The sequence below is a fragment of the Primulina eburnea genome, chromosome 1 (assembly GCF_022965805.1).
Source record: "Primulina eburnea isolate SZY01 chromosome 1, ASM2296580v1, whole genome shotgun sequence".
Classification (NCBI taxonomy): domain Eukaryota; kingdom Viridiplantae; phylum Streptophyta; class Magnoliopsida; order Lamiales; family Gesneriaceae; genus Primulina; species Primulina eburnea.
Genome location: NC_133101.1, coordinates 62,205,137 through 62,232,135, shown reverse-complemented (window position 1 = coordinate 62,232,135; position 26,999 = coordinate 62,205,137). Strand labels below are relative to the sequence as shown.

The window sequence follows — 26,999 nt, the reverse complement described above, 5'->3', positions numbered from 1 at the left end:
ATTGTTAACATTTTTATAGTATTTTGTCGTGGAGTCTCTGAATTACAAATTCGTAGCAATTTGAGTTACTGGATGAACTATTGATGCGGAGCTAGCAGCACGAAATTTTTAGTTTAGAATTCACTCGTTTGCATCAAAGATGGAAAAATTGCACTTGGTTCAGCGTTATCTCTAAATTACATGAAAAGTGGTCGTTGATATGACACAAAGAAGTACCAAACACTGCCCCGAATATGCATATAAATAATATCCACAGTATCATGCTACCAGATGCATGCATATATATATATATGCTAGTGTAAAAATATCAAGGAAGTGAGATGATTGTAATACTAGAGTGCAAAACTCAGTCAAACACCATGATGTATTGAGTTATCTTAGCATTCCAAAATCCAATATAGTAGATATGCATTTTTGGTGGCCTCTCATTGCATGTCAAGAAATTGGTGTTTGGGAGAAATAATCAGAGTTTATATGAATTCTTTATTAGCGTAAATCTTAAACAAGTATGTAGTGGATCCATGGTATTTGTTTTATTTTATTTTGCAAAATATATTTCAACTTATTTCATCAGTTAAACTGATCAACTAACAATAAATGGAATGAAGTAAACCAATTATTTGAGGCTGTCATCTACTTTACGGACAGACGTTAAACCTCAAAAGACCAAGTCAAAGATAAGAGCATATCTTTCTCGAGAGAAAAATGAGCTATTTATAGAATTCACTCATGGGCCTTCTGAAAAGCAATGGGTCTCTTTTATGGGCTCTCTTAGGAATGATGGGCTTCATTGGCTTGAGTAGATTAATTATTCCAATCTCACCTTTTCCTTACAAGATTAAATTTAATTTATTTAAAAAGCCACCAAATTATAAAGACGACGCCGTTCTAGTTCTCCGGGACAAAAACATCGCTGTAAATTCTGTTGGTTGCCAAGTTAAGGTTCCACCGTTCCAGAGCTATCTGTCTCTGTAAAGTTCTTAAATTTTCTGCGGATTTCATATGATTTTTCGTATGTCAGGTTCAATTAACAACTCTTGTTTCAGCTCCGAGTTTGCTTCTTCTACTTGTTTTATTTTTTTTATTTTTGGCCTGAAATAGGCTTTTGATCCAGCATTTATTGTGGTTCAACGAGTTCTTATAGGACCTTCCAGTTTTTTTTAATGTAATTTATAAGGTAGAGGAATCGCTATTATTCATGGACCATAGAAATGCCGCTGGCGAGGAATCGCCGTTGATGGTAATGTACTTCAATTGCACCTTGTGATACATGCTTTTCATTATGGTTATTTTGATTCGTGGAGTTCTTTTATGAAGGAAAATGGAAGTTCGACGAGGAACGACCGGCCTGGTATTCCGCAGTTATTTACATCAGTACCATCTCTGAATTATGCTGCTGCTTGTTTCGCTGAAACAACTTCGATTTTCACGCGCTGTTTCACTGATGTTTCGGGTATCTATTATTTCATAAGAAAAAGCTTCTAGAACAATGATTCTGAATGCATTTATTTATGTATTGCATTTTTCTGTTGTAACAGTGTACGTGTGGTAAATTTTTGAATTTTCAATATTAATGGAATACTATGATTGTTGCTGATGCAGATTATCTCGTGGAGGAAAATCAATTGATTTTAAAACAAACTACTGCAACCGAATCTTCATGTTTGTTTACGAGTGTTTTTCTGTTGTTATTAAAGCATAAGAGGTCTCAGCTTCTTTTGTTTTGTCGATGGACCGTCTTTAGGTCAAGCACACGTCTTTCTAAAACAAGAAAACGCACTCCTTTGTGCTATTTAAAATTTCGTGCACGGTTTCATCATTTCCTGTGAGGGAACCTGAGTTTGGAGCTGTGATCCAATGAGCTATGATTCGATATTGTTTTCTGATAATGTTTCTCTATTGTCTCTCTCTTTCTGTGTTGTATTTGATTACTGTCCCTTTTGTTGTTTACTTTTAATTTGCATCTCAAGAGTCTTCTGAATATCATATGGACGGCGGACCTTTAAATAGATGATAATTTGGACATCTGTTGGCTGCATAGTAAATGGACGTGAAATTTCATTTTTTAGAAATTGATAAATGCACAATGTCAGATTAAGAAGCCTTTGAATATGCAAGTTGTTTATTACTCAAAGTGTCGATGTATTACACATCCCAACATTCAGCTTTTAATTTAAATTGATCTTTATTCATCAATACTTTGGTGTTTGTTCAACGGATTGGTGCTATGTTCCAGACATTGAGAATGTGAAGCATAACAATAATTGAACACGAGTTGTTGAAAACTAGCATCCTCTCTATCCACATTTTCTACCTCATTTTTCCTGTATTTTTCAGTTCCTTAAATCAATTGCCACAATTTTCTTGATGTCGAGTTCTAGCATCTAATTTGGGGCATTTAGATTTACATATTCAGATGTCTTTTCGACACGTAAAATTCACTGAAAAATTAGTGGATTTTTAAGTAAGGCATAGTTTTTCCATTTCTGACATAATGATGCATGTGAGATGAATGAAACTAAAAAATACACTTCATCTGTTCCAAGAGTGGGGAAAATATATTTTATCACTTGATTATTTAGAGAAAAGGCATAAAGGTATTTTCTTCAGAAAGCAGACTGGTCAGCTATTGAGGGATATGGAAGGTGCATTTTTAGTGAAGAAATTAATGTGAGAATGGAATAAAACTAGGTAGGGTTTAAGATTTGAGATCATTGGGCGACCAACTAAATCCGTATTTTGTGTTGAACACCGTGAAGTCGTTCCATGTGGCGCAAGATGCAGCAATTTATTCACTTTTGATGTTTTTGCTATTTGATCATATGGTAAACATCTTTCAGGACGACGACATTCTATTTAAATTGATTTGGTTCATCACATGTCATAAAAAGCTTGCCTCCCTTTTTATACGAATTATATATTTTCTCCCCCATCTCTTTCCCAAGCACCAAAAATGATTTGCTAGAAATGGCAATGCTTTGAAAGTTATGCTGTTTAACTAATGTGTAAATTTCTTGCAGTGGGACCTGTGTCTGAAGACTCTGATGGGCCGGAAACGTTGGCGTTTGCTTCAGGAGAAGCCATATCTTTGACACCTAATCGGAATATGTCTTCAAGTGGCAGTGCTTCATCCGTTATTGAATCAGTTGATACCAAATTTGATGCTTCAATAGTACACGGTGGAGTAACCAGGAACTCTGCTGGAGAGCCTTCTCAAAATTCTAGCTTGGTTGTGGAATCAAATAACAACCACCAAAATGGCATTTCCCTTTTTCAAGGGTAATAATTGTCTGAGCCTACTATATGGTGCCGCTTTTATATTTGGTGGATTCAATGCATGGGCATTGTGCTTTTTATTTGATGGGTTGGCATATCCCCATTTTACATGAAAAACTTGATCGCAAAATTTTTGCAAAGAAAGAAGTGTTTGTCGGATCCTGTCTAGTTTTGTCATTTTTTTTGCCAATCATCTACTTTTTACAACACATCAAATGGTAGACCTTGATTTTGTTGCACTTTCACGTTCTGATTTTCTTGCTCTATTTATTTATGAAATTATCTTATTATTGTTCTGCTATCAGCCTTATTGAAAAGGTCAAGAGGACAGTTCAAGGCTCTGCTGATGACATTGGATGGTTACAACGAGATCCGGACATGCCACCAGTTGAAGATGGAAATGGAAGATTTACAGAAATACTTGATGATATAAGGTTTATTCGATGTGTATTTTTCCAGCATATCTCATTATATATGTTCTTAGTTTTCATGTGTATGATTTAGTTTTGTTTCTCTATCAGGCATGGATTGCATGGGTTGCCAAACACAATGGTTTACTTGTTGGTCCCAGGTAGCAACTCATTTCCCCTAGTTAGCTCATAAAGTGGTATCTCTGGAGACCTTCTTGTTAGGCACCTGAGGGAAATTTGGGGGAATTACCTTGGTCCAATTTCATTTTTAAAAGTAACCTCCCCAAGTGTATTTGAGTGAATTCAGATACACATGGGTGGCTTATTTTTTTAAAAAAAATGTTTAACCAATATTATTTTGCTAAGTACCCCTGGTACAGCTGTATAACTTTGTCATAATTCCCTCACAATACAAAATTCTTCCACTCCTTGCTTAATCACAGAAAAAGCAGAGCAATGATTACTAAACTGGAAAATGATGATGGTTCGGTGGTAGAGGATGAGGATGACATTGTCAAAACAATTGTTGATTATTTCCAGCAACTGTACAGTAAACGAGATGGGAGGAGCTTTGGGATTGAAGGAGTGGATTGGAGACCTATTGATGATGACATGAGGCTTGAGCTTGAGAAACCGTTCATGGAATAAGAAGTTAAGAAGGCGGTGTTTGAGTGTGATAGATGCAAAGCGCCAGGGCCCGATGGTTACACTATGGCTCTTTACCAGGATTGTTGGGATATTGTCAAAGGTGATTTGATGAAAGTTTTGGTGGAATTTTACGAAGGGGGAGTCATAAATGGTTTGACTAATGAAACGTATATTTGTTTGATCCCAAAGAAAAACGATTCGTTAAAGGTAAAAGATTTTAGACCCATTAGTCTCATCACGAGTTTATATAAGATAATTGCAAAAGTGTTGGCTACAAGAATGAAAAAGGTTTTGTCTCACACATTATCGGAATCTCAAAATGCATTTATAGAGGGGAGACAAATTTTGGATTGTTGCTTAGTTGCGAATGAGGCGGTGGAGGAAGGTAAAAAAATGAATAAAAATGGTTGGGTATTGAAAATTGAGTTTGAAAAAGCATATGACAATGTCGATTGGAACTTTTGGATTTCGTATTACAAAAAAAAGGCTTTGGGACAAGGTGGAGAGGTTGGATGAGAGGCTGCGTATCTAATGTATCGTTTTCCATCATGATCAACGGGAGACCAAGAGGGAAATTTAAGTCATATAGGGGGATTAGACAAGGAGATCCCTTATCACCTTTTCTTTTCAACATGGTAGTGGATGTGTTGGGCAGTTTGATCGATAAAGCAAAAGAGACAAGTTTAATCAGTGGGATTGAGGTGGGACGAGAAAAGGTGGAAGTGTCACATATACAATTTGCGGATGGTACCTTGTTTTTTGTTAAAACTGAGGAACACATTAGCTTTTTGGTGCAAGTGGTGAAGCTATTCTGTGACATGTCTGGTTTAAGGATCAATTGGGTAAAGAGTGCTTTATTGGGATTAAACCAAGATGAAGAACTGGAGGTCGACATAGCACACACGATTGGTTGTCGTAGGGAACAATGGCCGATGAAATACTTGGGAGTTCCTCTAGGGGGCAATCCACTTAAAGCATCTTTTTGGGAACCTATTACGGTTAAATTAAGCCGGAAGTTAGCAACTTGGAAAAAGGCTTTCTTGTTCTTGTCCAAGGGAGGGAGATTAACATTGATCGCTGCGGTACTAAATGCTTTGCCAATTTATTTCATGTCTCTCTTCAAAGTACCAAAAGGAGTGGCAGCGGGATGGGAGAAAACAATGCGCGATTTTTTGTGGGATGGACATGAGGGCGAAACACATTGCCATATGGTTGGATGGAAGAAGGTTAGTAGAGCGAAAGAGCGTGGTGGGTTAGGTGTAGGGAATATCTGTTTGAGAAACATTGCATTATTGGGAAAATGGTGGTGGAGGTTTAGTGTTGAAAATGACACGTTGTGGAGAAGAATAATTAGGAGTAAATATGGCCTACAAGAAAATGGTTGGGATGCGGGATTGGCAAAAAATGTAACTTTCAGATGTCCGTGGAAATTCATCTCTAGAGCTTACCCGATTTATCACCGATTTGTGCGACTAGAGGTTCGAGGGGGAACTAAAATTAGATTTTGGGAGGACATTTGGTGGGGGGAGTCATCTTTCCGTGACATGTTTCCTTCATTATATCTCATCTCACAGGGTCATAATTTAACCATATCTCATTTCGTCTCTTTTAACTCATCTAATGCTCTATCTTGGAATCTACATTTTCGTAGATCACTTCGAGATGAAGAGATCAATCAATTGTCTGTGTTCCTAGGTATTTTGGACAGGGTAATAATGGTGGGTAGATGATTTCAGGGTTTGGGAGGGGGATCCATCGGGGAAGTTTTCGGTCAAATCTTTGTTCAATTCTTTCTTCAACGTTAATAATTCTACACTACAATTCAGCTTCTTCGATATCATTTGGAAAACACCTATTCCAACAAAAATTCAAATCTTCTCTTGGACAGCAATTCTAGGAAAATTACCAACATCCGAGGTGATTCAAACGAGATGGCCTACTTGTGCTCTTTCTCTAAATTGGTGTGTGTTATGTCGTAAGGATGCGGAAACACAAGATCATTTGCTGGTTCATTGCAACTTCAGTAGTGCATTGTGGGCTAGGGCTTTGGAAGAATTGAGACTGGTTTGGGTTACTCCGAAAACATCAAAGGACTTGTTTGCTACGGACCTTGGACAGTTGCTTGGCAAAAAGGGAAAAATCTTTTGGAGAGTGGTGATGCACGGAATATGTTGGGCGATATGGCTAGAGAGAAATAGAAGAATCTTTCAAGAGATGGTACAATCAGAAGAAGATTGCTGGGAGAATATCAAGATCAATATAGCAAACTGGATTCGACCCGTCAAAGATTTCAAGGGTTTATCAATTTCTGATTTATTAAGAGATTGGTCTTACATCTATTGTTAGACGTTGTGGTTTCTTTTCATTAGTGGTGGATTTCTAGTCCACTGACTGTAATGGACATTAACATATATTAATAATAATTATTTGTTTCTTATAAAAAAAAGACTGTACACTTCCACCTTGTGTTATGGTTAGAGGAAGTAGTTGAACAATAATTATTTTGAACAGTAATGATTATTATTGTAAATTTGTTTTGGAGCTTCTTAAGTGTTAGTAATATAATTCTGTAGCATTGGATTATTTGCACTATTTAAAAAAAATTTAAACAGTGAAAATGATTCTCAGCACTCTCAGCTATCAGATTATGTTACGTTTAATCGTTGCTACTTCTGTAGGTCTTTTCAGCAACCATGGGCCTCTTTACTTTGTGAATACAAAAACAAGTTTTTCAAAGATGGGCCTCACATGTCATATAGCCAAAATTCACAGTGAGGTGCTTGTCAATTAACACTGTGTACTTGGTGTTATTTTTATTATTTATTATTAATGAATTTAAGGTTTAGGCTTCAGTAGATAAGAATGCTAAAGAGATAAAGGACTACATAGAGGAATTATACTGGGGTTCAAAGAAACGTGTTTTGCTACTTGGCCATAGCAAGGGGGGTGTCGATGCGGCTGCCTCTTTGTCCATGTATTGGGATGAACTCAAAGACAAGGTTGCGGGGTTAGCATTAGCACAAAGTCCATATGGAGGTAGTCCAATTGCTTCAGATATATTACGGGAAGGACAGCTTGGTGATTATTTTAATGTCCGTAAGCTTATGGAGATCCTGATTTGTAAAGTTATTAAGGTACGCTTACATCCACCCTTTACTCTGATATTGTTTCTTGTTTCCTTAAATGTTTTGGTGTATTTTATTTGAAATTACCATGACACAACCTAAAAAGGCTAAAATTGAAATGTTTTTTTTATTGGGACGGGATACACAGTTTATCAGGTTTATTTTAGTCTTGAAATTTGACACTTACCTGAAATATTGAGTAAGATGCCAATTCATTTTGGTTCTTTGGTGTAGTCTGAGGGATTTGGAGGAGATATTTATTCATTTACTAACAACAGCACATAGCACAAAATCCACCATACGTTGTAGCAATATAATGCGCTAATATTGGTAGCTGTTATAAAGGGTGACATGCAGGCGCTTGAAGATTTAACGTACGAGAGGAGAAAAAACTTCTTGCGAGAATACCATTTACCTAGGGAGCTGCCCGTTGTTTCGTTCCACACAGAGGCTAGCATATCTCCAGTTGTTTTGGCTACATTATCTCGTGTGGCCCATGCAGAACTACCCATGTTTTCCCCTCTCGCTAGTGGTTCACCTACAACACTCCCTGTTGTGATTCCTCTCGGTGCAGCAATGGCTGCATGTGCTCAGCTGCTTCAGATCAGATATGGTGAAAAGAGTGACGGGCTCGTAACTTGTCGTGATGCTGAGGTTCCCGGTTCAACTGTTGTACGGCCAAAACGCAAGCTCGACCATGCTTGGATGGTGTATTCGTCGTTGGACGACGATCCATCAGAAGCCAATGCATCTCAAGTATGCGAAGCTCTTCTGACTCTGCTTGTAGAGACAGGGCAAAAGAAGAGGCACGAACTTACCAGCAAAGATGAGTGAAACACTTGAATTTAAAATTTTACTTTATTCAACTGCTGTACGTTTTTTCAACACAGCAGAACGATCACTCGTTGCAGTGTCCTAAGATTGTAGGACACAACTTACTCCCAAGATTCAATCGTAAAAACATGTATGTACAAATTAGTAGTCCAAGTACTTTGCATGTCTAAACACGACTTTCAATTCGTCAAAGTTAATATTTAGCGTAGTTAGTGTGATCAAGAAATTCGATTTTCACGGAAAGAACATTACTCGCGGAATATATCATAAGAGATCATATGATGGTTTCACATTATTTTATCTGTGGGACAGATCAATTTGATTTATATATATAATTAAATATAATATTTTTTTATGAATTAGATCGAATTTGAAAGTCATCTCACAAACTCATAATAGTTTTGTGTTACTTGTATACGTTTGTTGCTATCTGTTTCTGAAAATTATAAATACATCGATAAAGCTTGACAAGATGCTAACACATCCAGGGATTAAATTTCAATTTGGTTATATGAGGTACAATTATTTTATAAGTTCCACAATTTCAGATTAATATTAGATAATTAGATTTTGCACAAGAGTGTAATGATGCATGTAATTTAATAATGAGAGAAAAAATATGCTCTGTATTTTATTTTTAAATTTTTTTAAAAAAACTAAATCACTGGTTTTTTTAAAAAGAAAATCACTCCTTATTTTTAGTATAATATAATATAATATAATGTGGAGTATTTTTTTATCTTTGTATATTTGATTTGCGAGCGGGGAGGTTCGTAGCTTCCAGCCTGGCACAAACCATGTCTCGAGCACAAAGCCTCGCAGACCCAATTAATGACCCCATCCATATCCAAAATCCGAATCCGTCCAGCGATCCGATTTCCTATACTAACCCTAGTCCTCCGTCACCATCAGCGTCTCGCATGAATTCTTCATCGACTCTGCCGGAACTACCAGAGGATACTGTGGCGGCGGATATTCCGGCTTCAACGCTTAAGAGGCATCGGGAGGATGACACGGAGGCCGATGCAGATGAAGGGGCCTCAACAGACATGCCGGCAGCGAAGCGGCGTGTGGTTGCTACGCAAGACTTGATATATCGCATCGTTGTGCCGTCAAGGCAGATAGGAAAGGTCATTGGGAAGGGGGGCCATCGAATTCAGAAGGTTCGGGAGGATACTAAAGCTACTATTAAAATTGCTGATGCTATCTCGGTAAGTAAGTTTTTATTTTGTAACTGATCGAGTTCTTTGGGTTTGTTATAATTCTCATGATCAACAACGGGTTCAAATATTATATTTGCGAGAGTTGTGCTGCAGTTCTGATCATGGACTGTTTGTCCTATTTCTGGCGCTAATTTTATTTTAATTATATTTTATTTGTATAAAAACGGAAGGGATGTAATGTGTTGCAAAGAGGAAGCAAGAAGTTTGGCATCTGCTTAACAAAAAATAAATCCCATTTTTTGCAGTTTCAATTTTTTCAAAATAAATCTAAGATGTAAATATATTACTGGAATTATTTTCTGTTGTTTAAATTTATTAAGACAATCTAAACTTTGGTACATAGTTGATTTGTTACCCAATTGTAGTGTAGAAGACTGGTGATGGTAACAATGTGAAAATTTAATTGGTTACGATGCAACTTGTGCTTGGTTTGGAATTCAGATGTTTGGTACCTATCATCAACTCGGGAAGTTGATGCTAATACTAGGGTTTAGGTGTATAGTCTTACGGAGATGAAAAAAGAAGTAACAGCGTGAGCAAACATGTCATCTTTAGTGGAGTTTTTGTATGGGGGAAGGTGGTGGTGTTTATTTTTCATTATCCTGTTTTCTAATGATGAGTTTTAGGTTTTAGGCCAAAAAAAAGTCAAATTTAATGTGCAAAATGAAGCTGGTAGGAATTGACATGAAACTCACATCCTTATTTTGTTGCTCTGCAGTTCTATCTTAACAGATAGAGGAACTAGGCCCCTCTATATTTCTAACGGGATTTAGGCCGATAAGGTGGTGCGTTTATATATCAGATCCAGGTTCATCACGTTCTTGCTGGAAATCTCAAATGGGTTCCAGACCACATCCATATTGCGCAAAGTCAAAAAACTAAATATCCATATTTACGTCAGATTATCTCTGGTATTTTTAAAATTGAAGTCTCATACCCCACCCTATCGCTTCTTGCTCCCACCCCCACTATGTTACTCCCACCCCTTATGCTTTCTTTATCCCACCCCATTGTATTATTCCCCACCCCTGCTGCTTGCTTTATCCCCTATGCTTTCTTTATCCCACCCCATTGTATTATTCCCCACCCCTGCTGCTTGTTTTATCCCCGTCCCCATTGCTTTATTGCTAACCCGTAGACCTTAGTCTCAACCCCCCCCCCCCCTCCAAAAAAAAAAACCATTGGAGTGGCCCTGGCCGCATGGCCATTGCTCTCCCTCCTTACCTCCATCTGTGAAACCCCCTTTTTCCCTCCCATCTATTCTGTATGTGTATGGATGTTTCGGTGGGGTTGGGATGAGGGGTTGATGAATCCAAGTTTAGGTCAATTTAGCATCCTGTCAAGAAAATAATATTGAAAAGTATGGATCCTAAAGGCAACCTTTTCTGGGTCTGGTTATAATTTTGCATCCATAGGGCTAGCTCAACTGGGTCCAGATGCGGAAGAGACCCCACCATTCACGTGCCTCCGTGTAATCATGTCATTTTCAGATTGGGTTTCTTGAGCTGATGGCCAGATTTTTCTTTTGAATATCTCATCCAACTTCCATTGTTACGTAATATTAGACCTTCTATATTTGGTGATGCTATTTCTGGCTGCGGATATTTATTGACATGACGGTTTTGCAGCGACATGAAGAGCGAGTGATCATCGTGAGTTCCAAAGATAGCGACAATGTTTTCTCTGATGCGGAAAATGCTCTTCATCAAATTGTTACCCTTATCCTCAAGGTACTGTAACTAGAATATGATGACGTTGTTCCAAAACTTCCATTTGGATCATTGTTGTGGACATTGCATCTTGCTTGGTGGTTTGGTTCAACTTCATGTCAGTTGAATTTGTTTAGATTTTTACCAACTCGGATGTCATAAATCTCTAACATGTGCTGACTGCCTATGAATTCTCAAGATAAGAATCAGCAAATCTACAGTAGACTACGTGTGACGTTAATTAATAATAAACATTCTTTCTTCTTTATACTGCTAGGGGTGTGCAATCTCACGAGACTGTTCTTGCGTATGCAGGAAACTTATTTAGAGTGGATAATATTTTTGTTGATTAAGAATTACAAATTTTAAGCTAGACTTCAATTTAAGGGAATGGCTACAGACTTCCAAGAATAGGTATTTGCACAATCGATTGCAACAAGGATTAATGGTTTTCTAACAAATAATATTAAAATCTCCATAGACCTTGCAAACATGAGAGAACTGTTGTTGGGTTGGAAGATGAAGGGAGAGCCGAATGTATAAGATTGTGTTACACATGTTTGATTGAGCCGGTGACTATATTTGAGTTCAAGAAAGTTCAGTGCAAGAGCCTTTGTTTGTTTCCTTCTACTTAGTTCTAGTTCTTGTTGTTTGCTGTGTCTGTCTTGTTTAATTACTGAATTTTTTTATTTATCTAACATTAATGTGGAACATTTCTTTCCTGCTAATTTTAAAGGAAGACTGTAGTGGTAATGTGGAGACAGCGAAAGTTGGCGCCGGACATGTAGCAGCTAATACAGTGAGGCTTCTGATTGCTGGTTCTCAAGCTGGTGGTTTGATTGGAGTTTCAGGTCAAAACATAGAGAACTTGAGGAATTCCTCTGGAGCAAATATTACGGTTCTTTCTCCTAGTCAGTTACCTCCATATGCATCCGCCCATGAGTCAGATCGCGTTGTGCAGGTTAGCTGATGGGGGATCTCATCTTTCATATCAACATGGTCTTGCCTATCAAGTGCATAGAATTGAAATTGTACTGTAGATTCATGAGTATGTTATACTGTTTTTTTCCTTGTGCACTGCACCATTCTCTTGCTCGTTCTTTTTATATGAAAAACGATTCATGTTCTAAATTTTATAATATCAGTTCAACGGATTATTATCTTTGTGTCATATGCAAGGCCTAGTGAATGACGCTGGACCTGCAAAACAATTTAAGTACTCTCTTTGCATGCCTGATGGATCTTGAATATTGAGATCTACAATTAATTTTTTCCATTATCAATGCTTCCCTAAAACTGATGAAACTCTATTTATTGATTCTGTGAGTGTTACTCGTTTTGTTTTCGCAGATATCAGGAGATATCCCTGTTGTTCTTAGAGCTGTAGTTGAAATTGGTTGTCAACTTAGGTGAGCATTGGTGGTTCGCATGGCGTTAATTCTCTCTATATATCTTTTTTTTTAATAATACCATCACTCGCTATGTTTAGAGAGAACCCGCCGAAGCAAGTGATATCAATAAGCCCAACTTATAATTCTGGTTTTCATCGGCAGCCTCAACAGTACTTGGATCCTGCTTCTGGTACTAACCCTTTGCATTCCAGTATTACAGTTGAATTTTGATAGCTTAATTGCAATATTTGGTGAAAGTAACCATGTTATATTTCCGATAAATACATCATACTTAGGACTAAAAATCTTGCAGCTGAATATGTTAACCTGAATTTGTTGGTTCCTGAAAATTTGGTGGGTGGGTTGATTGGGCGGTTCGGTGCTAACATCTCAAGGATCAGAAATGAGTCCGGAGCAAATATCAAGGTATTTTGAATTTACCTGCATGTGTTCAAATGTCTCTGCTGTTCGTAGCAGATTTTACTTCGAAAATAATTGATTGGGCGATGCTCATGCATATTTATTTCTATAGTTTCTATTTCGTACAAGGCAAGCAGATTGTTATTCATGATTGAAGGAAATTAACATATTAATATCACAAGAAGTTTTATTGCTTTCATGGATATCATTTTGCTATGGCAAGCAATGACTTATATACGTTGAATTCTCACGCCCTCTGTGAAACAGGTTGAGAAATTGTAGATTGTATCAAAATGTACATCTTTTTTTTGTTTTCTTTTTTTATGTTTACGTTCTTCAAACTTTTGGAGTTTATACAGGTAAGTTATGGTTTCAAAGGTTCGGATATTGGATATTGTTATCTTTTATGGATGATTTACATGTCTTTTTCCCTCTGTTATTCTCTATGCAGGTTCATGGTGGCCGAGGTGAACAAACACAAAGGCAAATCCATCTAGGTGGTAGTGCTCAACAGGTAAAGTTTCTTTTGCTTGAACCTTTTTTCCTCTTTTCCTATCCGATGGTGTTTTCAAGTGATTCACTAGTCAGACTTGCTTTTCATAAGAAATCTTTTCTGCTAATCCTGTTGTGTTACTAGACCATCTGATCCATCCCTAACTAATAGGACTACTAAAATTACTAATCAGAAAAAATTTGGATCTGAGCTGCCATTTTCGGATTCTTGATGCCGATATCTTGTTAGGTTGCTCTTGCCAAACAACGTGTTGATGAATATGTGTATGCTGAGTTGATGCGACAAGCAGGTGGTCAACTGCAACAAACTTCTGTTCAATCACAACAATTACCAATTCAGCAACCAATGTATGTTGGTAATTTTGGTCTCATCCAGATTTGATTTTACATGTGTTTCGAAAACTTCTATGAATTAAGCTAATAATAAGTGCTGTTATTTGCACAGGCATGGCATGTCAGATGCACTATACCAAGGTTACAGCAATGTCCACGGTCTTTATACCAACAGGTTTGTATCTCTGAATATACCTCAACACTTTTATATTTAACGTGCTTGCATCTGCGACAAATTTTTATCGAGTGTTTTTTATATAAATGAGAGGCTGATGGATAGTTGCAATTTGTGATTGAGTCTTGATTTGTGATTGAGTCTTGATATTTCGCTCAAAAGTTGATCGACTCTCATATACCATGCATTTTGATGATTTTGCAATTGAGTCTTGATTAAAAGCTGACCCACTCTCATATATCATGCATTTAAATGGTTAATTAATAAAGTGATTCATGAAATCATTTGCAGATTCATTTCAAGTATACATTATCTATCAATTTAATTCATTCAAATGTATGTAACACTAAATGTAATAAAAATTAGATTTTCGAAAAAAATGCAATATATATTAGACAAACTCGGGGATTGCTCGTAAATATGCCATATGAATAAAGACTACTTATTGGAGGAAGATGCAATTGAAGTTTACCATGAAATGGTGCAGTACTCATCAAGCTGGAATGCTGCCTTCGCTTCCTACATTGTATGTGCCGCCAGCCTACAACAGGACAAGCTCCTTACTATGGCCATCACCCGTACAACGCCCCACCATTATAGGTGTTCGGATAAGCTTATTCCTCCCTTGTGTGGATGCCTGGTCATTTTCTGAAATTTTCCATGTAAGAGTGCTATACTGTTTGTGCTATATTATGTTATTTTTAAAACTAGTTCTAGTGATTGGTAGTGATTTGTTTTAGGCAACGTTCTACGTGGGATCCTCTACTATCGATCTGGTTTCACATGATGCGTTGTGTTACGAGAATCGTAAACCAATAAAGTTATGTGTTTGAATGTGTGAATTTCTAAAATTTGTCTATAAACTTTCTAAATCCAATAGGATTAATTTGATCAACTGTTATTTTACATTTTATATTAACTAAAATAAGTCATTTCTTGCCTTCAGTGTTGCTTATATTCATATTATAGCAATTTTACCCCAGTATCGTAACCAAGAAAGGTTGGTCGAGTGGGAAATCGTTTTCCTTGAACAAATTATCATCATGTACAGAACATAAAAAAAAAAAAAAGCATAAAGTTCACAATTAGTAGTTCTTCAATCAAGTGGTTATCTAAGAAGTTATTCGCCAAATCCTCAACCACCCAAATAAATAAAAACCTTGATTCTTTCATGAAACCAAAATTTCACGATGATTTCACCTCAAAGATCAGGCAACCAAAATCTTGAATCTTGACTTATGCACACAATGGCACGTGCGAACTCCAAGAGAATCAACAGGGGGCACTGTGGATTTGCTAGGCTGGACGATAGAGTTGTATCTGTACGGAGAAGTTATTCTGTTATTTTAATTATTTTAAGCAAATGGTTGAATTGTAGAGATGCATGTGTGTACCATTGTTTGACCCCAAATGTCTGAAAGAATTGAGCAAACATGACACGTGGTGTGCCAGGTGCAGATAGATATTCATTCCATCCCTCCACTTCCATTGTTTTACTAAAATTTTATTGATGGGGATATTAAGTTGAATAATGCATTTCAAACCATGAGATATTTTATATCACATTAATGATTTGACACATTTATTGAAATAGTATGAATTGTTATCAAATGATTAGTAAACACCTAACCAACTTATTAGGATATGTGTAACGTTGACAACCAAAAATTCATTAATATGGAGAGGGAGAAGAAGAAGAAGATATCCATTATTGATTCAATGAAATTATTAGGTTTTAGTAATATTTATATTTGGAAAAGCTTTCGTTTTATGATTCATTAATTTGAAATAAAATAAAAAATCGAAATAGGAGAAATAAAATGGAAAGATAAGTTGACGAGTTAGGAGGCAAGATCACGTGAACGGAGCAACTGTAAGGTTTTGGAAGGATTCAGGTGGGGTGCAACGACATGATTGTTAAGCATTTTCAGTGGCTAATAATTCTTCAATTATTATCTTCAACCACATCATAACGGCCCCGCCAATTTGAAGTCTCGATTAGGGTTGGCAAAAAAAAAAATCTCGATCCAATTCGAATTTCGCTCCACCTCTCGTCTCGAAAAAATCTTGATTCGAGTTTTATCGGGATTTTTTTGTTCCAATCAATGTCCAGAGAAAGATTATTAAACTAATATCCTCCCAGCCCAACTCGATCCGATTTTTTAATTTTTTTATAATATTATTAACACATTGAGTTAGAATATTGTCGTTTTAAATAAAATAATATTGGATCGAAATTCTTATAGAAATGGACTAATGTATTTAAATTGGTTAGCCCATAGATGACAATATTTAAGGTTTAAATGAAATGATTAACCAATTCATACAAATAAAAAAATTACACACATATATAAAGATTATATAATTCAAATAAAAATATACAAATTTAAAAGAAATTTATTGTTATTTTATATATTCAGCTTAAACTTATAAAAGTAAATGAACCACATTGTTATTCTCACCACTATATATATCGCGATATCCTCTCCTTATCTGAGGAGATATTGAACTTCCGGAATATCTTCTCCGTGCCTGATGGGATCCCCAATTTTTACAATTTCGGATTTTCAGGTCATGATAATATCATATACGAGATTGAGAGAAACAAAAAGATTCATGATTCTTATCTAGACTTGAATGAAATAGGAGGATTATGGCACGAGTCTCGACCCAAATTCATCCTGGAAATGACGGTCCTCATATTTTAGCTGTTATTTTGAATTTTTAGTTAAAAAGTCATTTGATTATTAAAAATAATTTTATTTCATACATTTTTATTCATTTCTTCTGGTATCAATTATTGAAATGAAATAAAATTATCATTCTACTCTCATTTATTAGTTCATTTTAATTTGATTTTATTTCTACATTATTCCATTTCAACCTATCAATCATGCCCTTTGACATATACCCATCATAAAGAGAGACATTAGCCTTAAAAACCACCAAGTTTCTCTGAAAAGAAAAATAATTACAGTACAATTACTATAGATTAATGATAATTTAATCCATGATTAGAGGTCCCCTCGTGTGCATCCTAGTTGTCCCATGTGATTGGCTTCAAAATCAGTGCAACATTTGACTAATTTTAATTCCCTAATTGCAACCCATAATTTATCATCAACCATGTGGATGTGATCCGTGACAACCATACTCTTCATATTGACAACCATATTTGTCCAGCATATCTTTAGTAGTTTTTTTTCCCTTTTAAAACGCCACTTTTGGTGATATTTTATTAGATGAGGAGGTCATTTGTGAGACGGTATCACGAATCTTTATCTGTGAGACTGGTCAATCCTACCTATTTTCACAATAAAAAGTAATATTTTTTCATGGATGACTCAAATAAGATATATGTCTCACAAAATACGACTCGTTATACCGTTTCACACAAGTTTTTGCCTTATTTTTCATATACCAACAATTTGATTAAATGCTTTTATAATCATTGATTATATTTGATTGTTTGTATATATTTTTTCGCACATTCAAATATTAAATAATGTATTGTAGTATCTTCAAAAATCTTGACAGTATGACATCAACCTATACAATATTTTTTGTTATGAAAAGAATAGCATTGAGTTATTCTATGATGTCAAATTTAATTAATTAAGTTTGTCTAATAATAAAAAAAACTTTTAACAATTAGTTATTCGATTTAATTAAGGGGCGGATATGCCCATTAACATGTGTGAATACAATAAATTAGCTGTTGTTGGTTGGCTGACTCACCATGATTTACTTCCTCTCATATTTCTGTCGGGCCGGGAGTGAGGGGCGCCTAAGGTGAGCGATTTCACCTTTTGGAGAAATGTGTGAATACAATAAAATAAAATAGAAGGCCATTAATATGGATCGGGTGATAGAGTATGATGAGCCATATCAAGATATCGTGAGTTCAAATTTTCGATCTCTCATTGTTACGTAGAATTTGTCTAATGTAGTTTACCTGATTATCGTAGGGATGACATTGGGACGGAACGAGGGCAGGGTTGTCTTCTCCATCCTCGCCCCAATCCTCGTTTTTGTAATCGAGGATTCTTTATTTAATCTCTGCAGAGATTAAGTCTTCATCGGGCTCGTATACCCGGTTCACAAATATTAAATCTTCATGCTAGCTTCAAATAATTTAGAAATTGTAACGAGATAGGTCAAATTTGTCATAATCATCTTCAAATTCATGTAAATTAAATCATGATCTCCATTAACGTTTTAAACATCGGTTGAATTAACAAAAAAATTCTTTAAATTCAATTATAATAAACCAATGACTTCGGGTTTTCTCCGCGAGCTCCAAACCTATCGGAATAATTGTCATGTTTAAATCAACGTAATTCACATGATACTACGTTGATTACATAAAAAATAACGCCGTTGATTCTCAAAGCTAAAATAAATAAATAAAAATAAATAAATAAATAAATAAGATAGAGGCGTCAATTGAATTAAATGGGCGACGATGGAGGGCAAGAGGGCAACAGCGACGGGAGTAGGGACGAGTGTGGCAGTGGGAATCACGTGGGATGAAGGGGTCGGCAAGTAATTATCCAGAAATCTGGGGGCAAAATAATCAAATCCCAGAGATGTTCACGTGCGGTGGGACTATATATGTCGTGTGGTCATGTGTCAAAATATTTCAATTATTATTATAATAATAATGTTATTATTAATATTATTATTGGGAAGTAAAGAGCGAAAAACATTAAAAGTAAATAGGGCCCACATTGTGTCGTGTTTGTCCCCTCCACACCCACACATCCAGTTTTCCCCAATCATTTGTTACACCACCACCTTCTCTTTTATTAATCATCTTTTTAGACTTCGTGTTTTTTTACCATTTTTTTTTGTCTCGAAAAATATATTTCATTTCAATTAAATAAAACAAAAACTTGTGTGAGACGATCTCTTATTTATGACACAGATATTTTATTTGGGTCATCCATAAAAAATTATTATTGTTTATGCTAAAAATATTATTTTTTATTGTGAATATGAGTAGGGTTGACTCGTCTCACAGATTAAGATTCGTGAGACGGTCTCATATGAGTCTCACCCATTAAATAAAACATACAAACAATGTCCTACAATCTCTTGTTTTTTTATCTAGAAAAATCACAAAACATCCATCAATAGAGATATTGGCCTCAATATCCCAATGATTTTAATATGATAAAAACTATCAGAAATTCGATTTTACCTTAAAAACAAAAAATAAAAAAAAAAAAGAGAGAAATCTCATGATGAAAATTGGAAGGAAAAAAAAGCAAGTGGGTGGTCGGAGAAATAATGAGATTGATAATATCAAGGGTGTAATGATTATTCAAAAAGAGATTCAAACAAGTACACAAGAATGCAATGATTACAATTGTGGACCAAAACTAAGATGGAGACGGGTCAGTTTCAATCTTTCCACTTATTTTCTATTTGTCGGTATTCTGCACATTCTCATTCAATGCTTTGTTTTCCAAGCACTCGATTACAATTTAGGGCCATGTTTGCTTTTTACTAATACTGTTTTTTTTTTAATAGGCAAGAATATATCTTTCATTCATTGTCGTTTGTTTTTTTTTTTGGTTTGAATTTGAACTACTCTTACAGGCTGTGTCAGTTTTTATCTTGTAACAAAGTTTTGCGCCTGAAATATCTTTTCAGACTTAAAATTCAATTATAACAATTTCTTTCTCCACTCTGGAAAAATTCATCATGTTATTATCCGTCCTTGGTCTCGTAAAATATTTCATATCATGATTTGTAAGTAGATAATGATCAAATATGATATCAACTTTTTAAACGTTAAAGGAACGTTTGGTACGCGTGATTAGACGGGATTATTTTTTTTATCCTGCCTAGTCAGCTGTTTGGTACACGTGATTATTTAACCAAGTCAATCTCTTCTATGAATGATTAGATTATATTAGGTAGATTAAAATAATATCTCCTCACCTCCTAGAATTATTTATCCAACTCTTAATACCTCATATTTTTCCAATTTTACCTTTCTCTTATATTCAAACTCACCACCACTTCCCGCCATCGACCGCCGCCGGCCGACCGCCGATTATCCTACATTTAAAAATCTTACCAATCATAATATTATTTTACATCATATATTACAATCCTACCATAATCATTTTCTTTATCATTTACATACTAATCATTAGTTTATTCTATCCTTCCAACCAAACGTAGCCTAAATGGTCAAATAATATCATTCCAATTGAAATGAACATGGGATAGTCATTCTCGTCTAAAATAGATAGAATGACTATTTATTTTAAGGTAAAAATTTGTGTGAGACGGTTTCATAAGTCGTATTTTGTGAGATATGTCTTTTATTTGGGTCATCAATGAGAAATATTATTTTTTATGCTAAGAGTGTTATTTTTTATTGCAAATATCGGTATAGTTGACTTTTCTCACAGATAAATATTCGTGAGACCGTCTCATAAGAGACCTAATCTTATTTTAATATAATGATAGTTGTTCCAATTGGAATGAACATTTCCATTAAAATATACATATTAAGGTCATCTCCAACCCAAAATTATATTTTAAAACAACTTTATTTTAAAATAGTGTAGTTTCTGCATCAAATACAATATTCATATTTAACTCATCTACTTCAAATCTTACTCTAAAAAAAATATTTTCAGAATATTATTTTTATTATTTATTTAAATTTTTTCTTATTATTTATTTTTTAGATTTAGTAATATAAATTTAATTATATTTTATATTTTATATAATTAATATTATATTATTATTAATTTCGATAATATTATCAAAATGATTAATTTAGTTATTTTAAATATATTATTAAATATAAATAATTAAAACTGGTGAACCAAAATTAATACATGACATGTAATTAAATAACATATTACAAATACAACTTCGAATATTTGAACGATCATATTCATCCAATAAATTATCAATTAAAATATTTCGTAATTCATAGCGAGCGTCTCTGTCTTTTTTTTTATATCGAGCGAAAAATTCGCAAAATCTGATATTCGCATTGACAGTCAAAGCTAAATATAATTTTTTTAAAATAATTATTGCTAACTAAAAATGTATAGTATTATATTCTAGATTATGCAATATTATATTATATGAAAAAATTAAGCACCTTTAAAAAAATCATGTATGTATTTATTTTCAATAAAATATTTTAAAAAAAAAATTCAAGGAACATTTAGGGGTGATCAAATTTTTTTATTAACCGCCCGAACCGCCCGAACCGAATTGCACCGCACCATTTTTCATAATATTTTATAAAAACCGCGATTAAAAATATTAATCATAAACCGCACCGCATACGCGGTTCGGTTATTTTTTTGCCAAGAACCGCACCAAACCGCACCGCCTAAAGCGCTTGTCATAATATTTGACCTATAATTATAATAATTTGTAAACAACATATTCAAATAAAGAAGTCATCATTCATTCTATCATAACTATCTTTAAAATTATTTTTCTTACAAATAAAACTTATCTTTTTCTTAATTATTCTTCATATTAGTCTTTTATTAAAGTATTTATTTTTTTTGCTACAATATTTTGTTTGTAGTTTGAAAGTAAAAAATGATAAAATAGTGTAAATGTCATTTTTGTTGTGAATGTGTTGTATTGTTAAATTATTAACTTAGTTTTGAATCTTGATTATTGTTTAATCTATTTTGATCTTTATATGCTTTGAACTATATTTTATATTTGAAAAAAATATATTGTTGTTGTTTTCAAATAAATTAGAGTATATGTTTTAATATTTTTCATTAAAAAAACCATAAAACCGACCGCAACCGCTTGAAACCGCTCAAAACCGCAAGGCTGAATTTTTACGTAAAACCGCAATTAATTTTTCAAAATACTAACTGACCGCATATGGTTTGAATTTTTTTAAAAAAACCGCAAAACCGCACCGTGATCATCCCTAGGAACATTATAAAATAATTAATCATAAAAAATTTAAAACAAAGAAAATTAAATATGAAATATAAAAAATGTAAAAATAATATTTTTCAACAATAAATATCATTAATATTATTTTTTATACAAAGTATAATAATAAAAAATATCAAAAACTATAATTTAATTTTAATCAATTAAAACAAACATTTTATCATTTATTTACATAATTCAATTATTAATCAGGTAAAATGCGTGGTGTGGGAGAAGGGAGAAAGAATCCAATGATTGTAACATTGTGGGCGTCGGATAGGAGAGGGACAAGGCAACGCACGAGCGCTCCCCTGTGGTCCCACGTGCCGCCACGTGGGCGAGCATTACATGGTCATGTACACGTGAACCCCACGCTCCCATCCCACGTGATCATCCTCCCTTCTTCCCAGACCTTTCCAACTTAATTATTTATTAATTATTTCAAAAATTTAACATCACTTTCTTCTTCTATTTTTTTAACAGATATTTTAATTTCTATTAACAAAACTAAAAGTTGTAAATAAATATTGTGCAACAAAAAGAAAAAGGAAGGAATCTCTTTTAAGAAAAGACTTATTGTTATTTTAAAAGCGTGTACGGTCATATTAGATAAATCTTAATTACATTATTTTTTGATTTGTTTTATATTTTTAAATCTATTTTTTAAATTAATTTTCAGGTACAAAACATCAATATCGACATGGATTACAACAATTTTCCAAAATCTGTTTACTCTCCTTTTAATTTTTTGTATGTCATAGCTTCGCTATTGACAACTTGATATGAAACAATTACGTAAACAAAAACTAAATTTATTATATATGTTCAAGAGACATGAATGTTTTTTTTTTACTTTCCATTCTCTTCACATCGACCAAATACATGGAATGTGTGGCTCAACGTGTTTGTTTATACATCATGTATCAGGTTCGGTTTGTTTAAGGTATATATGAACTCGAGCACGGTCGAGTTTTATAATGAGTTCGAGCTCGACTCATTTTAAAATTATTGAACTTGCGAAAATCTTGCGTTCGACTCGTTAATAGGTCTATTATCTTGTAACGAGTATGACTCAAGCTCGATCCATCGCGACTCGTTACGTGGACTCGTTTTTGAGCTTATTAAACAATATAATTTTCGAGCTCGTCGAACATTTATAGTTGAAAGGGCGATATTTATAGTTGAAAGGGCGATGAAGATATAAAAATTTAAGGAGACATACTTATAATTTTATAGTATTTCAATCACTTTCTTTACACTCAAAATTTGATGAATAATGATACAAGTTATTGTCATATCCTCAAGGCTCAACAAACTACTCCAGTCGACGTAAACTAACTGAACATCTTTAAACTCGATCTCGACTATATAAAATTGTTGAGCTTGAAATCGAGCTCGATTCGATAAATTTAACAAAGAATCTTGATCGAACTTTTTTTCGAATCGAGTTTCAAGTAGCTCGCGAATAGTTTGATTCATTTATACTTAGTTTATGTCCAAAAAAATATTTTAGTAGATATAAATTTTCAGAAATATTTTTTTTAAAAAAAGGTAATTTTGATCGCGTTAAAACGCCACACTAGGATCCATGAACAGTATATACTATAAATATATTTATGTTTCATCCCTGGCATTAAAAGTATTATTATGAGATAATTAAAATTTTATCTAAACTTAGGGCCATTAATTGCTAGTTTAATGTAAATTACCGAAAGAAGACAAGACAACCTTGGAGATATAAAGGCAAACCCACATGCATCACTCGCTTACTCCGGAAAGTGGATCCCACTCCTGAAAGTTTGCATTTATCACTCTTTTAAAAAGCTTCGCGCGTGGAATAACTGCGCGGTACTCACGAGATAAATCATAAGCTCCGTCTCTCTTCCAGTCAACGGTCAATGGTATAAAAAGCCCCTTTTTAATGAAGTTACAGTTGTGAGAGAGTACGGTTTGACTTAACCATGGTTAAGAAAACCAATTCAAAGGATCGAGACCATGGTTAATAGTTAGTCAAGTCACAAACATACATGATGGCTGAAGCCAAATCCCATAATCATGATTGAGCCAATTGCCACCTCTGACACATGTCATCATTGAACATCTGCCCACTGTATCTATACTTCCTTCCATCCCCTGTATTTCTCTGTATCTATAGGTCCTTACCTAAGCTATTTCTCTCTCTTTTTTTCAGTGCTGTAATATATATATCGGTTGTATATATCATTCTTGACCCTAAGAAAAGCTGTGACTCCTTTGCCAAAGAAAAAGACCACCCCTTTTCTCCTCATTCTGTCCCCCTCTTGGTTCTGTTATTTTCACATCAACTCTCTGTAAAAGATACAGGGATTGAGATTTAAAGAAAGTTTTGTTGTTTTCTTTTTCTTTATATCATAAGAAGGGGGAGAAAGATAGGATTGTGGAAAGGATGGCTAACAAAGATGATGGCTTGGGTTTGAGTTTGAGCTTGAGGTTCCCGGAGAACCAACATCAGAATTTGAATTTGAGTCCGCCGGCGGCATCAGTAGTTTCAGTCCCTTTTCCGTTGAATCTGTTTAGATCTCCGTTACCGTTTCCACAACAGCCGCAACAGCAGCACAAACCTTCGAACACGGATGCATTTCAGATATCTGCTGGTAAATTTCTTGTTTCTATTAGTCTCCACGTAAGGTTGATGATTCCTTTTCTTTTATCATTTCTCGAAGCGTTAAAGGTGAAAACTTTTCTCTCAAAGATATATTATCCTCTAGGAGAACAGTGCACCTCTCCTCGTTGGAGAAAAACATTTGCATGTATAGTTTGTGATATTTTACCCTCGAGATCGATCTTCAAAGCTTGTATCTGTACATTCTCAGATCGTAGTGGGGAGACAAGACCATACTTCCGAGGGATAGATGTGAATCGAGCAATAACTGTGATAGATTGCGACGAAGAAGCTATGGTTTCTTCCCCAAACAGCACAGTTTCAAGTGTGAGTGGGAAGAGGAGTGAGAGAGAAGAGAACGAAGCGGAGAGGGCTTCCAGCTCATTTGAGATGGAGGACGACGGTGGAGAGGCGGCGAGGAAGAAGCTCCGCCTGTCGAAGGAGCAGGCGGCGGTTCTGGAAGAGACTTTTAAGGAGTATAATACTCTGAATCCGGTGAGCAGTGGCAGTTTGGTAAATGTCCTTGTGGGTCGAGGGTGTTTTTGTAATTCTTCTTTACTGAGATTTTGTATTTTGTTTCTCTGTAGAAGCAAAAGATGGCTTTGGCTAAACGGCTGAATCTGAGGCCCAGACAGGTGGAGGTTTGGTTCCAGAACAGAAGAGCAAGGTTAGTTACAATTTTTCCTTTTGGTGGGTATTTTGGTCATCGTGTTAAATGTCGATTCATGTCTCTTAGTTTGTGCTGTTGCACTTGTACTGGATTCAAACATAGATCTGACGCCGCTGAGTTTAATTTTCTTGCTAAAGTTAACTATGATTTAAATAATGTAAGAAACCAAGGTTGAAAATTGTCGATTTTGTGATTCTCTTTAACTTTTATTTGATGGGTGACTCCCGATCTTGTCATCCATATCATATGCAAAGTAAACCTATCAGATTTGGTTACAATGATGCAGGACTAAGCTGAAGCAAACTGAGGTCGATTGCGAGTACTTGCGACGATGCTGCGATAATCTTACTGATGAGAACAGACGATTGCAGAAGGAGGTGAACGAGCTCCGAGCATTGAAGCTATCCCCACAATTCTACATGAACATGAGCCCTCCCACCACCCTCACCATGTGCCCTCAATGCGAACGCGTGGCTGTCTCATCAACATCTTCATCAGCCGCTGCGTCCACTGCAAACGCTGGCATCAATCGCCAACCCACGAACCGCCAGCTCCAGTTGCCTATGGCCTCGTGGGCGGCGATCATCCCACCTCAGTCAGTCCCCAGACCGTAGGGTGAGGGGACAAGATGGTGATGTCGTCGACGCATAAAGTGGCAGTTGTGTGTTAAAATGTAGGTAGTATGTGTAGGAGATGGATGAAAATCTCGAGAGACTTTGATCTTGGATTAGTGTTTTATGTTCACTTTGTTCTATGAGATGTTAATTGTATTTTCTCATTGAGGGATGAATATGCTGAGTTTTGGACTGTTGATTTATTCGAATCCATCTGTTTATTTAATTGTTTGGGTTCATTTTAATCAATACAAGGATGTAAAATTTCATTTCTCGAAAAACCAAGTCGAAGTCCATAAGATTTTTCAACTTTGGATTCTTGGCTTGGCTGGCTCATTTGCAACCAACATGACCCTATATAGGAAAGGGTGCCTAATAATCAATTGTCAAGGGAGTCCACCAACATTAATTGGGCTTCTTATTTTTGAACGATCACATACGTGAATTTAAGCTGAGTGAGTCATGATGGACTAGCCCTGTTCTCGAGTTTCACTGTGCGACAACTTAACTAATCGGGCTCACTAGAGGAGCCCCATCTCGACTGGCTGAAGGCGTATTGAGTTGTTCGAGGAAGAGTCTTTATCTGCATGATGCATCGTTCATGGATGGAGCAACGTGGGGGATGTATACAAGATTTAGATCCAATCTTATTCTAGCCATTAACCAAAAATTTCTACTGGATGACCACTACAATGTCTAATTTAAATTAATATAGTTCTATCATGGTCGCATATATAATGGTTAAATTTCAAGCATAACCTGAGCGCGACGATCACAATCAGCATCAACAGTTGAATTCTGGGCATGTGAACTAACCTCTCCGGCTCAAAATCCTCCCTTTAACTGATATAATATCCTAAAATCGTAGTGTGTTCTCGGATATTGTACTTTACAATCTAAAGATAGCTATATGCAACTACGGGTTGGCTTGTAATATTGATTTCACTTGTTAAGACTCGCTCGCGTTTAAATCTTGTGTCGACTTTGCAAGTTCAATGTTGTTTCATTTAATATTTCCTCGGTCAGTTTGTTTTGTTGGGAGCTGTTCCATTTCCCGTGAATGTTATGCG

The 26,999-nt window shown here is 35.2% G+C and overlaps 3 protein-coding genes across 4 annotated transcripts; all 3 read left to right on the top strand.

Moving 5' to 3' along the window:
* Positions 1 to 862: 862 nt before the first annotated feature.
* LOC140838603 (uncharacterized) lies at positions 863 to 8,484 on the top strand. 2 transcript variants are annotated; one of them, XM_073205043.1, is made up of 8 exons: positions 863 to 1,240; positions 1,318 to 1,453; positions 3,021 to 3,279; positions 3,582 to 3,710; positions 3,798 to 3,847; positions 7,013 to 7,110; positions 7,181 to 7,468; positions 7,805 to 8,484. In XM_073205043.1, exons 1-8 carry the CDS (start codon positions 1,199 to 1,201, stop codon positions 8,291 to 8,293), a joined length of 1,491 nt encoding a protein of 496 aa, XP_073061144.1. In that variant the 5' UTR covers positions 863 to 1,198; the 3' UTR covers positions 8,294 to 8,484. The 2 variants fall into 2 exon arrangements, with proteins under 2 accessions (XP_073061144.1, XP_073061150.1); XM_073205049.1 differs by lacking the exons at positions 863 to 1,240; positions 1,318 to 1,453 and adding an exon at positions 1,490 to 2,691 and having other exon boundaries at positions 7,805 to 8,483.
* A 559-nt stretch (positions 8,485 to 9,043) lies between these two features.
* Positions 9,044 to 14,887, top strand: LOC140838595 (uncharacterized). The gene is made up of 10 exons (XM_073205030.1): positions 9,044 to 9,504; positions 11,145 to 11,246; positions 11,962 to 12,186; positions 12,576 to 12,634; positions 12,715 to 12,806; positions 12,930 to 13,042; positions 13,488 to 13,550; positions 13,779 to 13,897; positions 13,995 to 14,057; positions 14,545 to 14,887. Exons 1-10 carry the CDS (start codon positions 9,091 to 9,093, stop codon positions 14,795 to 14,797), a joined length of 1,503 nt encoding a protein of 500 aa, XP_073061131.1. The 5' UTR covers positions 9,044 to 9,090; the 3' UTR covers positions 14,798 to 14,887.
* Positions 14,888 to 24,101: 9,214 nt separating this feature from the next.
* Positions 24,102 to 26,155, top strand: LOC140838588 (homeobox-leucine zipper protein HAT3-like). Its single transcript, XM_073205019.1, has 4 exons — positions 24,102 to 24,637; positions 24,857 to 25,140; positions 25,233 to 25,312; positions 25,602 to 26,155. The coding sequence occupies exons 1-4, from the start codon at positions 24,430 to 24,432 to the stop codon at positions 25,927 to 25,929; spliced, it is 900 nt and encodes a 299-aa protein (XP_073061120.1). The 5' UTR covers positions 24,102 to 24,429; the 3' UTR covers positions 25,930 to 26,155.
* Positions 26,156 to 26,999: the final 844 nt, after the last annotated feature.